Source organism: Sardina pilchardus, chromosome 7 (genome assembly GCF_963854185.1).
Source record: "Sardina pilchardus chromosome 7, fSarPil1.1, whole genome shotgun sequence".
In the NCBI taxonomy this organism is placed as follows: domain Eukaryota; kingdom Metazoa; phylum Chordata; class Actinopteri; order Clupeiformes; family Clupeidae; genus Sardina; species Sardina pilchardus.
The window spans coordinates 18,067,728-18,080,248 of record NC_085000.1 but is presented as its reverse complement, the minus strand read 5'-3'; the positions used below and the strand labels follow the sequence as shown (position 1 = coordinate 18,080,248).

The following is a 12,521-nucleotide window of genomic DNA, read 5'->3' as shown; positions in this document are numbered from 1 at the left end:
GTTTACCACCGAGTGCGCGCGCGCTCTGGCTTGCCGTAGGATTCATTCATGAAGTTAGCCCGGTATTTTTTTTTTCAAGTACCAGTGTAATTATTTGAACAATTGCATGCAGTGCTAAACTGTATAGTTGCGTGTTAGTATTATTTCGAGTCTAAAAAGGGATTTTGAGCGGCGTAGCTTGCAAACGAACCACTGGAAACGGATACGTACGGTTTTGCTAGCGTTAGCTTGCTAGCAAGCAAGCTGCTGCGCAAAGAAGCTTGCTAATCATTTCAAGGCCCGCATTTTTTCTCTTTTAAATAGAACGTTGTTACTTCCACAATGGGGTATCTAAAATTAATAGAGATTGAGAATTTTAAATCTTACAAAGGCAGGCAAATTATTGGACCTTTCCAGAAGTTTACTGCCATCATTGGACCCAATGGATCAGGTATGATCTTCACTAGCTACATCCAACCTTACGGCTTGATAGAATGCACTGATTATGACTCTAGTCCGAGGACTTCCTTGTTGCCCCCTCAGGCCTTGTAGCATTTGAGCTATGTAGCTAACCCCTTAATATGTTGCGCCTTTTTGACTTGACTAGCTATTCAACTAGCTACATGCAGCTATAAAGTTAATGATAATGTACTTCAGCAATATCTAAAGTTGTGACTAATTGAGAATGCTTAATTTAACGAGGAAGTGATCGAGTGCATGTAGGCTCATAAGTGTCTCTGATGTAGGCTAACGTTAAATGTTGTGATAACTTCAGTCAACATACGTTTCGTTTAACATTAGTGTCAACATTGGATGGTGTAGTGCTGTTTTCTTATTTTGTGCAACTTTGAATTTCACAGCACCTTTTATTAGGAAGGTGATGAGTTACTGAAAGCATTGTAACTAGTATGTTACGAAAATGTTTTATGTGCACGTCTGTCTTGGAAATGTCACAGGTAAACTGTGTGATCAGCTTAGTGGATAGCTCGCTGACGTTTTCATGTGTTTCATGAGTTCAAATGAGGCTCTTGTCTGTCCATGCTGAAAAGTCACATGTAGAAAGACAGATTGTGGTGTATTAATGGATGATTCATGAAATCTGTTTTGAAATTGTAGTATCAATATAATTGCACAATTTGTTGTCATTTGTGATATGTTGTAACCACTTGTATTTTGATCAGCGTATTATCTCTTCAGTGCGTGAGGTGATACATTATAAACAGCACTCTATCTGGCACCTGTCATGATTCTAACATGGCATTGCAGAACATATATTGATATATTTGAACTGAAGTCACAATGACACAGATTATTATTTTTTTCTTTTTCACTTATTTCTGTAGCTGAATGGACACTTGAGTTCAAGGAATTTCATTTCAGTACTTATAAATGCTTATTTATGAGTACATGACAATAAATGTTGAACCTTTTTTTTTTTGAGAGCGTCAAAGTTTGTAAACATCCCAATAACTCAAGGTGTGCTCCTCTGCTCTCATGCCCACAGGGAAGTCCAACCTTATGGACGCCATCAGCTTCGTGCTGGCGGAGAAGACCAGTAATTTGAGAGTGAAGACTCTGAAGGACCTGATCCATGGAGCCCCCGTGGGAAAGCCTGCGGCCAACAGGGCCTTTGTGAGCATGGTGTACCGCGAGGACAGCGGCGAGGAGCGCACGTTCAGCCGGATCATCATTGGTATGTATGACCTATGACCTCCGCAAAGCTAGCGCGCAGACAAGTCCCTCGGTTCATCATTAACAATATATATGCACAGAGTACACACAATATTAACAATATGCACACAGTACACACACAGTGTAGGCTGTTTTTGCCTCAGAAACAGCAAGGCTATTTCTTCTTTGCTTTGTTTTGTATGGCCCCTATTTTGCTTTACACTTATGACACATGTTTTCTTCTCTCAACATTCTTGATTACATTGATGAATTGCATCTTTTGCATCTCTTGTGCTGCAACTTCGAGTTGTCTTCTATTGTCCCCCTTGCAACTTATATAATTGTTGTGTCTCATTTCTTTTTCTTTTTGATTTAACTTTACTTTAACTTCCCTTTGCCCTTGTTGACATATTTGCTACTGTTGCACTGTAGGGTCCTCCTCCGAGTACCGCATCAACAGCAAGGTGGTGGGACTGCCCGAGTACAGTGAAGAGCTGGAGAAACTGGGCATCCTCATCAAGGCCAGGAATTTCCTCGTCTTTCAGGTAGATTCACTCAGCCACCTCAATCTGCTCGTAAAATATAGTCTACTCAAGTCATCTCTGAAGTGGAAAGTAATGAATAAGTTGTTATTACAAAGAAGTAAGTCATTATCAGTAGATGAAGTTGAGAGATAAGAGGCAGTTCTGTGGATCTGCGTTGTGTGTTATATCGTCTCCGTTTCCATGTTTACTTTAACCTTGCACTGTTGGACTTATTTGCACTACCACCTTGACACAAACCTCATACTGGATCACAGCACCAATCCTCAATACATTCACGTGCATCTTTATCTTTAGTATATTCTAGTGTTCTTTTTACTCATGTTGATTTGTTGTTTTGCTTTTTATCATCCTATTTACATTGTAGTGTGGTGTCTTAAGCTGCTGCGACCTTGAATTTCCCCTTAGGGATCAATAAAGTATCCATCTCTTTATCTATCTATCTATCTATCTATGAACTCTAGGGTGCGGTGGAGTCCATTGCCATGAAGAACCCTAAAGAGCGCACAGCCCTGTTTGAGGAGATCTCCCGCTCGGGCGAGCTGGCTCAGGAGTACGACCGCAGGAAGAAGGAGATGGTGAAAGCGGAGGAGGACACCCAGTTCAACTACCATCGCAAGAAGAACATCGCCGCCGAGCGCAAGGAGGCCAAGCAGGAGAAGGAGGAGGTGCGCACACTGCCATTTAGATTGCATCACATTACATTACATTGCATTACATTTGGCTGACGCTTTTTAACCAAAGCGACTAACATGGTAAAAAAAAAAAAAACTTAAGCTTTTAAGAGCAATTCTGACAACAATTTTACAACAATAAACAAAAAACACTCTTTTAAAATGATATCAGATTAGTAAACAGCATGTGCCATATTGGATGAATGCTTACGGATAATGGGCATCTGTATACCTGCATGAAAGATCAACCATTTCATTTACAACGTTATTGATGAAAACAAGGACATTTCCAAGTGACTCCAAACTTTAGTGTGGTAGTGTACATAAAATATTCTTTTGTTTCATTTCTGTATCCCTTTTTCTCCTACACTATCAGGCCGAGCGCTACCAGCGGCTTAAGGATGAGGTGGCTCGAGCCCACGTGCAACTGCAGCTGTTCAAGCTGTACCACAACGAGGCCGAGATCGAGAAGCTGAACCGCGAGCTGGCCCACCGCAACAAGGAGATCGACAAGGACCGCAAGCGCATGGACCGCGTGGAGGAGGAGCTCAAGGACAAGAAGAAGGAGCTGGGCCGACTGATGAGGGAGCAGCAGACCATCGAGAAGGAGATCAAGTGAGTGACCAGAGGGGAAATGGAAAGGGAGAGAGAGAGTGGTCAAATAAAAGAGTGTGGGGTCCTATCCAATTCACAGGCAAGAATAGAGAAAAAAAGTTATACATATGACTAGGAGTGCTGTACTCTCGCTTTCTTTGTCCTATTCAAGATCCAAGTTATTCAGTTACATTTGGTTTGGCTTAAGATTTGTGCATTTTGCCTGTTTTTTTAATTGGGGCCATAGATTTCCTCAGGTCTAGAGAGTGAGTAGGTTCTGTAAAGAGAAAGTGCCATTAGACATGTGTAATGTTGTGGCGCTCTAAGTGAAATTAAATTGAAAAATTGAAATAGGAAAGACATCATCAACTGTCCGTTGTGATTGATTCCTATTGAATCAGAACTATATATACAGGTAGTGATCAGCCTGGGCAGGTTCTCTGTATTCATTGCATTTCTCTCTCTCTCGCTCTCTCTCTCCCTCCCTCCTTCCTTCCTTCCTTCCTTGTCTCTCCCAGGGAGAAGGACTCTGAACTGAATCAGAAGCGTCCGCAGTACATCAAGGCCAAGGAGAACACGGCGCACAAGATCAAGAAGCTGGAGGCGGCGCGCAAGTCGCTGCAGAACGCCCAGAAGATGTACAAGAAGCGCAAGGCCGACATGGACGAGCTGGAGAAGGAGCAGGGGGCCGTGGAGATGGCCCGCCAGGAGTTCGACGAGCGCATGGAAGAGGAGGCGCAGAGCCAGGGCCAGGATCTGCAGCTGGAGGAGAACCAGGTGGGAGAGATGCTGCAGAGATGATTAACAAAGGATTTATGGGCTATGATTAAAGAGACCCTATGCAACTTTTTCATAGTCATAAAATCGCTTAGAAATCGTTGTTTTATCGAAAACAGTAATATTTCCTCCCGCCCCCAGTGTCCCTATCCGCTATTGCAACCTTGCAGTTTGTTCAGGAGACGATCGTTCCCTGTTTACATCTGGAAGGCTGAGAAGCATAAAGAACAAGAAGAACCACGCTTGCAATTTATGTATTTATATATAGCCTATATATATATAAATATACACGCTAAAGCTGTCGGGGAAGCTCTGCAGAGAAATAGGCAAGCATAAAACGAGCGAAAATGAAAAACGAAACCGAAACTTAAGATGAAATCGCCAATCCTGCATAGTTTCTCTTTAATGTAATGTACTGGTTTCTTAAACGGATAGTTCCGGTCCTTGATTATGATTGGCTGAATCGCGTTCGATGCCATCGTTCCGCTTTGCGTCGTGCCTAACAACACCCCTTAGCTGTTCTAAAATCAGTGTAAACTACGGCTTCTTAGGGCTTATTGCTTAAATAACAACTAGGGCTGCTTGATAAAGTCACTGTTTTTCTGTAGACTTCAGTCACTAATGGTTGTACCTCGTTGCCCGTTGTGCCAGGTGAAAGCGTACCACCGTCTGAAGGAAGAGGCCAGCAAGCGCGCCGCCACTCTGGCCCAGGAGCTGGAGAAGTTCAACCGCGACCAGAAGGCCGACCAGGACAGACTGGACTTGGAGGAGAGGAAGAAAGTGGAGACAGAGGTATGGAGGAGAGGGGAGGATGGGTGGTGTAGAAATGTTATGCATTGGGAATGCTGCAGTGAATGTGTAGATCCAATAGGGTGGATCAAGTGCATTTAGTTATTTAGGGAGACTACATGCTTTGATACAAATGTGCGTGTGTGTTTGATACAAATGTGGGGTATGTGTTTACGCTCTCAGGCCAAGATCAAGCAGAAGATCAGAGAGATCGAGGAGAACCAGAAGCGTATTGAGAAGTTGGAGGACTACATCTCCACCAGCAGGTAGTCAACATGAACTGCACCGTGACGCTCACGCTGCCATTTTTCAGCTGAAATTATTTCAAATCAATGTTGCTTGTCCCCAAATCCCCTGTGACATTACTTACTGATTTCATTTGAACGTCTGTGACCTTTTTCTTTTTTTTCTCTCTCTTTCTCTCTCCCACTCTCCCACAACTTCTCTCCTTTCAACTTACCTCTCTCTTCCTCTTTTTCATCCTCAATCCTCTTCCTCTCTTGTCTCTCTCCATCTTTCCTCCTCCCCACCATCTCTCCCTCCTCCTCCTGTCAGGCAATCTCTGGACGAGCAGAAGCGGATGGAGGAGGAACTGACGGAGGAGGTTGAGTCGGCCAAGAGGAGGATTGATGAGATCAACATGGAGCTTAATCAGGTGAGCCTGTCACCCGGCGCTGACCACAATGACTCACCGGTGTCCGTCGCCGAGTCTGGGGCAGAGTCTGGACCGCTCACTCTCTGGCTATTAGTGTCAGGGGCGGCCGGGTGGGAAGTCACCCACTGATGAACAATTAATTACACTTTTAATTGAGAAGATCTTTCAAGAGTTTGTTGAAATATGATTACGTGTGAAGTTCAGAGGCATTTTTTTTATGTGTGTTCAGGGGAGGTTTTTACCTCAATTTCTCCCTGATGTCCTGCCGTAAGGGTGAACTGAACTCTTTCTCTCTCTCCCTGTTTGGTTCTTTGTGGCTCTCAGGTGATGGAGCAGCTGGGTGACGCCCGTATCGACCGGCAGGAGAACAGCAGACAGCAGCGCAAGGCTGAGATCATGGAGAGCATCAAGAGGCTCTACCCTGGCTCCGTGGTACGAGCTTCACATAACTTATCAATCATACTATGGATCCCAGCCTTTCATACCGTAATCTCCCGACTATTAGCCGCGGCTTATACATTGATTTTGCAAAGTATATTTCGCTATGAGGTTAAAACAGGGGGGCAGTTAATATGGTGTTAATGTGGCTTTGTTTCTTTTAACTTGCATAAAACACTATCCTGCGGCTTATACACAATGCGGCTTTTATGCGGGAAATTACTGTATTATTCCGTTTTAAACCTAGAGCTTCAGTTGCGAAGAGATTGTTTATATGTGAATTCTACACGTAGTGGTACCTTAGATGGTTTCTTTGGAGGTTTTTTTGTACAAGGTTCTTGTTCTATAACATATAACATAACATGCTTATTCTAAAAAAGTCTGAGAAGTTGGTGAAATTCACACAGTTCCTTGATGTTGTCTTTGATTGCTCCTCCCCTCTCAGTATGGCAGGCTGATCGACCTCTGCCAGCCCACCCAGAAAAAGTACCAGATCGCTGTGACCAAGGTCCTGGGAAAGAACATGGACGCCATCATTGTGGACTCGGAGAAGACGGGCCGTGACTGCATCCAGTACATCAAAGAGCAGCGAGGAGAGCCGGAGACCTTCCTGCCTCTGGACTACCTGGAGGTATAGTGACGACCTTCAAACTCACCAACTCCCTCCTCTTAAGTGGCTTTGTGAATAAAGGCATATTTCAGTAGCCTGCTTAAACTGTTAACTTAATAAAGTCAGGCCACTGAAAATTGAGAAATGTTTCCATACCTAGCATTGTAACAGGCATTAACTTTGAGGCCAGAATGATAGTTTAGACAACAAGCTATAAATCCTAACTGCTACCCATCAGTTTAAATATATTCTTGTCCCATTGATGACTTGTATGTAGTGAAATAAGATGAAGTATCAAAGCATCTTTAAGGTTTAAGGAGACATGTTTAAGGAGGACAGTTTGGAGCATACAACCATCAGAGTTCATTTTAGAATCTCTGATCATTCTGGTTGACTTAAGTGTAGTGTAGACAATCTGATTGATTGTCTTAATAAGTATTATTGGATGTGTGGGTAAGCTAGACGTGTATAATTGGGTCAGACACACATTATTGGCAGTGTCAGTCAAACAGACCAGTATTATTGGCGTGATGGATAGAGTGGGCACGCAGCATTGACTGTTTAGGTAAAGCAGCTACATGTTATTGGCTGTGTAGGGGAAGCAGACACACCTTATCGGTCGCTAAATTGATGCCAATCTGCCCCGACAGGTGAAGCCCACTGATGAGAAGCTGCGTGAGCTGCGCGGGGCGAGGCTGGTGATTGACGTGATCCGTTACGAGCCCCCCCACATTAAGAAGGCGCTGCAGTACGCCTGCGGCAACGCCCTGGTGTGCGAGAACGTGGAGGACGCCCGCCGAATCGCCTTTGGAGGACCATACAGACACAAGGTACACACTGACGCATGTGTAACAGAAACTGGGAACTAATCGTAAAATGCGTATTAGGCCAAGTTGTCAATTCATCAAGACCTGGGATAATGCTAGACAGACACAGATGCACTCAATCATAAGGCACTTATTCACTCTCACATACTCCTACAAACACACACACACACACACACACACACACACTCACTCACTCACAGATGCATACAAAATAAACTATACTGAAGCAAGGAAGCCCACCTACGTACTGTAGATAGTAAATTACACTTATGTCTTATAAAGAACACGCCAACACCTCAGAAGACCGTAAAAACACTAGGTATATACACACACACACACGCAGAGATAAGCTACCCACAACCGAGTTAGTAAGCCATCCAAGAGGAAAGCCCATTCATTAGTCTCTGGTGAGTAATGCTGTAAAACCCTCTTCCCCCAGACCGTGGCCCTGGACGGCACCCTGTTCCAGAAGTCTGGTGTGATCTCCGGAGGTGCCAGCGACCTGAAGGCCAAGGCCCGCCGCTGGGACGAGAAGGCCGTGGACAAGCTGAAGGACAGGAAGGAGAAGCTCACCGAAGAGCTCAAGGTAAGTGGAACCGCAGCCAACCGGCACAGAGCTCTGTAGTGAGTAGGACTCGCTACCTGGTATCGCTAGCTAGCAGGCCTGCATTACCTTCATTTCCCGACTGTTAGCACCCCCAGTGCAAGTCGCTTGCTAAATTTGCACAATTTGCTCTATTGCACATAATGGTTGATAGGCGTTTGTGACTTGTGTTCTTTGTGTATTTTTGTTTCTTGTGTCCTTTTGTGTATTTTTGTGTTATTTATGCATACCTGACTGCAAGACAAGTTTCCCTGAGGGGACAATAAAGTAAACCTAAACCTATTAGCCGCGGCTTATACTTTGATTTTGCCAAATTTCTTCAGCTATGAGGTTAATACAGGCAGTTAATATGGTATTAATATGGTTTTGTTTCTTTTAAGTTGCATAAAACGCTGTCCTGCGGCTTATACACAATGTGGCTTATATACGGGAAATTACTGTACATGTCCAAGATTGAGAGTTTGAGTACGGGGAGGACTGTGCTTGTCTACAGAACGCATGTTACACAAGACAGGAAACAAACTCGGCTGTTGGATAAACACACTCCAAAGCCCTCCTCCAGAGTGGAGTCTAATAGGCTGAATCTTGTGTCCGTTTCCTGTAGGAACAAATGAAAGCCAAGAGGAAGGAGGCTGAGCTGCGTCAGGTGCAGTCCCAGGCCCACGGTCTTCAGATGCGACTGAAGTACTCCCAGAGCGACCTGGAACAGACCAAGACCCGCCACCTGTCCCTCAACATGCAGGTAGGGACGGAGCACAGCACCCCCATCTGTTACACAGGACAAATATACTGGTCCCGCAGGCTACTAGAGGAGACTGATACGGCTCCTGACTGAGTCATTGGTCAGCCTCCAGAGCACCAGAAGGACCTAATGAAAACCTTGGTGTACTGTACTGCAGGATACTTTCAGTCTAAAGGGCCGTTCACACCAGGAACGATAACTGTATAACTATAACGATAATGATAAAAGCATCCACACTGACTGCCCCAAGAAAAGGAAAGTCTCTTCTTGTGTTGATGAATGATGATTGTGGTGGTTAAAATTCTGTGGATTATGATTGGCCATTAGCTTTTTATTGCTCTCAAAACTGCGCTGAAAGTGATCCCTAACAAAGCAATTTCTTCATGTCGCTATCATTATAGTGTGTGGACACGGTCATTCATATTAGCTAGGATGATAGCTCTTGCCATTATTGTTATAGTTACCGTTCGAGTTGAACAGCCCTTAATATAGGAAGGTACAACATAGGGGAACATAAATGTGATGTATAGTCTGGGATATAACATACATGGTACATGTTAAATATCTAGGTCATCATTTAGTTCAATTTTAAGACAAATAATTAAATAATCCTGCATTTGGCTGTATTGTGTAAATGATTGCAAGATAGTAATTTATATCTGTAAAACCAAAGGAAAAGTCCAAGTTGGAGAGTGAGCTGGCCAACTTTGGGCCGCGCATCAACGACATCAAGAGAATCGTCCAATCACGTGAGAGGGAAATGAAGGACCTCAAAGACCGCATGAATGTGGTAAGTGTCGAAAACAATCATGCATCATGTTCAACATATCCAGAGCTAAGTAGTTACGGCTTAGTAGCCTTGTATGATTGTAATTATATAATTATCTTTTGCAATAGCATATATGAGTCAAGTCGGTGCCTGTTGGGATTTTTGTGCTTTTGTGTGTAATATCTATTGGATGATGAATGTCTGAGTGTCTTGCCGGTGCCTCTTTCAGGTGGAGGATGAGGTGTTTGTGGAGTTCTGTAAGGAGATCGGGGTCAGAAACATCCGTGAGTTCGAGGAGGAGAAAGTCAAGAGGCAGAACGAGATCGCAAAGAAACGGTCAGTACACTTCCCATGTTGATGGCGCTATAAGGCCTTCAGAGAGAATGTGACATTAGTACCACTGCACCAGCCCATTACTTCCAATAGCTTTCCCCCGAGAGCCCTAGAGGGGAGATAGGACCTAGCTACTCCTAAAGCCCAGTTCACACCAAAGATTCCCGACGCGACGAAACCGAGTTGCAGTGGTGTGAATTAGAAGTTGCACATAGTTGCAAGCCATCGCAAGTTGTCTCAAAGCATTCTACATGTTTAGTTGCAGTTGCAAGATTTCAGAACATCACGGCTCGTCGGGAATCTCTGATCTGAACCCTACTTAACAGATCCAGGAAATTACCCTCTTATGAATCGTCTGGCTTTATCAACTGTCTCTGGCTGAGTTGAGCAGCGTAGGTGCAATACAGTGTGCCGTTGAGCGAGTCTCCTCCTCTACTGTCAGAACTTTAGTAATATCTACTGTAGTGGTGACTACTCTACTGGGATGAAGCCAGCAGCCAACGTAGTGCAAATCACTTTGTATCTGAAAGGGTCTTAAGTGGGTTACCTAGCCTAACCTCAGTGGATCTGTGACTTTTTAATGCTGTGTGAAAAATACTCACCAGGACAAGAGAATGTAAGAAGTACTGCTGATGCGGGCTTGTGTTATTCCCTGGGTGGTGTTGTTGGCTTTTGGTCTTGGTTTGTTTTGGAGTCTTATCAGCGTGTGGGCGGTCTGTGGTCTTTCACTTGGCAGCCTGGAGTTTGAGACTCAGAAGACTCGCCTGGGCATCCAGCTGGACTACGAAAAGAACCAGCTGAAGGAGGACCAGGAGAAAGTGATCATGTGGGAACAGACGGTCAAGAAGGACGAGAGCGAGATCGAGCGAATGAAGAAGGTAAACGGGAAGAGGGGTCGGGAAAAAAAATCATTTAGTTAGACGGCAAGTGTGATGCCCCAAGATGATAATTAGAGTAAAAAAGAATGAGTTACATACAGTTAATACATTGATATTCATCAAGCGTACATGCAGAATATCCAGATGCTTAAAGCACTGGCTCTGGCAGCCATCCAAATGTTCTAGAACCATGGTTACACGGTCGCTGAGTTACGTGATCATCATTTGAAGCGCTGCTATTGTGATGCAGATGTGTGATCACTGGGCATGAAGAGTAATTTTATGTGCCATGTAGTCATCAGTAGATCTGCAACTGACCGCTCCAACATTCTCTCTCTCTCTCGCGCTTGCTCTCTCTCTTCTCTCTCTCTCTCTCTCTCTCTCTCTCTCTCTCTCTCTCTCTCTCTCTCTCTCAGGAGGAGCAGAGGCACATGAAGATCATTGACGAGACCATGGCCCAGCTCCAGGACCTGAAGAACGGGCACCTTACCAAGAAGTCAGAGGTCAACGACAAAAACCACGAGATGGAGGAGATCCGCAAAAAGCTGGGGGGAGCCAACAAGTAAGCACTCCCCATTACAAAACCCTAAACTAACAGCCCAACAAATAAGCACTCCCCATTACAAAACCTTAAACTAACAGCCCAATAAGTAAGCACTCCCCATTACAAAACCCTAATCTAACAGCCCAACAAATAAGCACTCCCCTTTACAAAACCCTAAACTAACAGTCCAACAAGTAAGCACTCCATTACAAAACTCTAATCTAACAGCCCAACAAGTAAGCACAAATCAGCCCCAATGTTTGAGAATCTCCTCAATTTGCTTGTGCCTTTAGTTATAAAATCCAGGTGAACATATAATGTTGCTTGTGAATTGTAATGGTTCTTGTGAATGTGTGGCCTCGTCCTTGGTGACTTTGTGGTTTGACTCAATTGTCACACAGCATCACCTTTGACTATGGGCTCTTCTCATTCGTCATTTTATCTATCCTCCCTTCCTTCCTTCCTCGGTCCTCCCGCTTGTTCCCACTGATCTATAAAGAACACTGGATAGACTATCCCATTGTTGCCACCCCATCGTTCGTGGGAACGAGGACCGAGGAAGGAAAGGAGGATTGATAAAAAGACGAATGAGAAGGGCCCTTTGCGTATTTGGTGTGATTGAGATGCAGTGATGTATAAAGTACTAGAGATCCAGACTTGAGTAGAAGTACAAGTGCTCTATCAAAAAAGTGACTTGAGTAGAAGTAGAAGTGCTCTTTAAAAACCATACTTAAGTGGAAGTACTAAAGTATTAAACATGTTTTGTACTTAAGTATTGCAAGTAGTTTATTTTTTAAAATACTACTCAAGTACTGGAAGTAAAAGTAGAAGTATTGTGTAATTAGCTGATTTGCGAACGAGATGGGTGCACAAGGTATCAGCACAATCGTTAAGTGCAGGCCCCTTGGCAGACACACGGGGGCCATAGCCTAGGCCCTAGACTAGGCTATAAACATGTGGTAGTAGTTAAACAAGGTGAATAAATATAACTGTATGGGTTTCCCAATGTCATTTGTAGGGGTGTTATGACCGATACAACTCACTTTTAATACAATAATAGGTATACAGAATCATTGATCATCTGTAGCCATCTAT

At 44.0% G+C, this 12,521-nt stretch overlaps 1 protein-coding gene across 2 annotated transcripts in view; it reads left to right on the top strand.

Annotated features, from left to right (window-relative positions):
• Positions 1–16: 16 nt before the first annotated feature.
• smc1al (structural maintenance of chromosomes 1A, like) overlaps positions 17–12,521 on the top strand; it is an 18,133-nt gene continuing 5,628 nt past the window's right edge. For both annotated transcript variants that reach the window (XM_062541020.1, XM_062541019.1), the window contains exons 1-18: positions 17–430; positions 1,484–1,672; positions 2,083–2,195; positions 2,657–2,860; positions 3,243–3,481; positions 3,979–4,237; positions 4,889–5,029; positions 5,210–5,292; positions 5,582–5,681; positions 6,006–6,113; positions 6,565–6,750; positions 7,380–7,559; positions 7,996–8,142; positions 8,765–8,902; positions 9,576–9,692; positions 9,901–10,007; positions 10,741–10,882; positions 11,299–11,444. In XM_062541020.1, the coding sequence (XP_062397004.1) occupies positions 322–430; positions 1,484–1,672; positions 2,083–2,195; positions 2,657–2,860; positions 3,243–3,481; positions 3,979–4,237; positions 4,889–5,029; positions 5,210–5,292; positions 5,582–5,681; positions 6,006–6,113; positions 6,565–6,750; positions 7,380–7,559; positions 7,996–8,142; positions 8,765–8,902; positions 9,576–9,692; positions 9,901–10,007; positions 10,741–10,882; positions 11,299–11,444 (2,708 nt within the window). In that variant the 5' untranslated portion in view covers positions 17–321. The remainder of the gene's footprint in view (positions 431–1,483; positions 1,673–2,082; positions 2,196–2,656; positions 2,861–3,242; positions 3,482–3,978; positions 4,238–4,888; positions 5,030–5,209; positions 5,293–5,581; positions 5,682–6,005; positions 6,114–6,564; positions 6,751–7,379; positions 7,560–7,995; positions 8,143–8,764; positions 8,903–9,575; positions 9,693–9,900; positions 10,008–10,740; positions 10,883–11,298; positions 11,445–12,521) is intronic.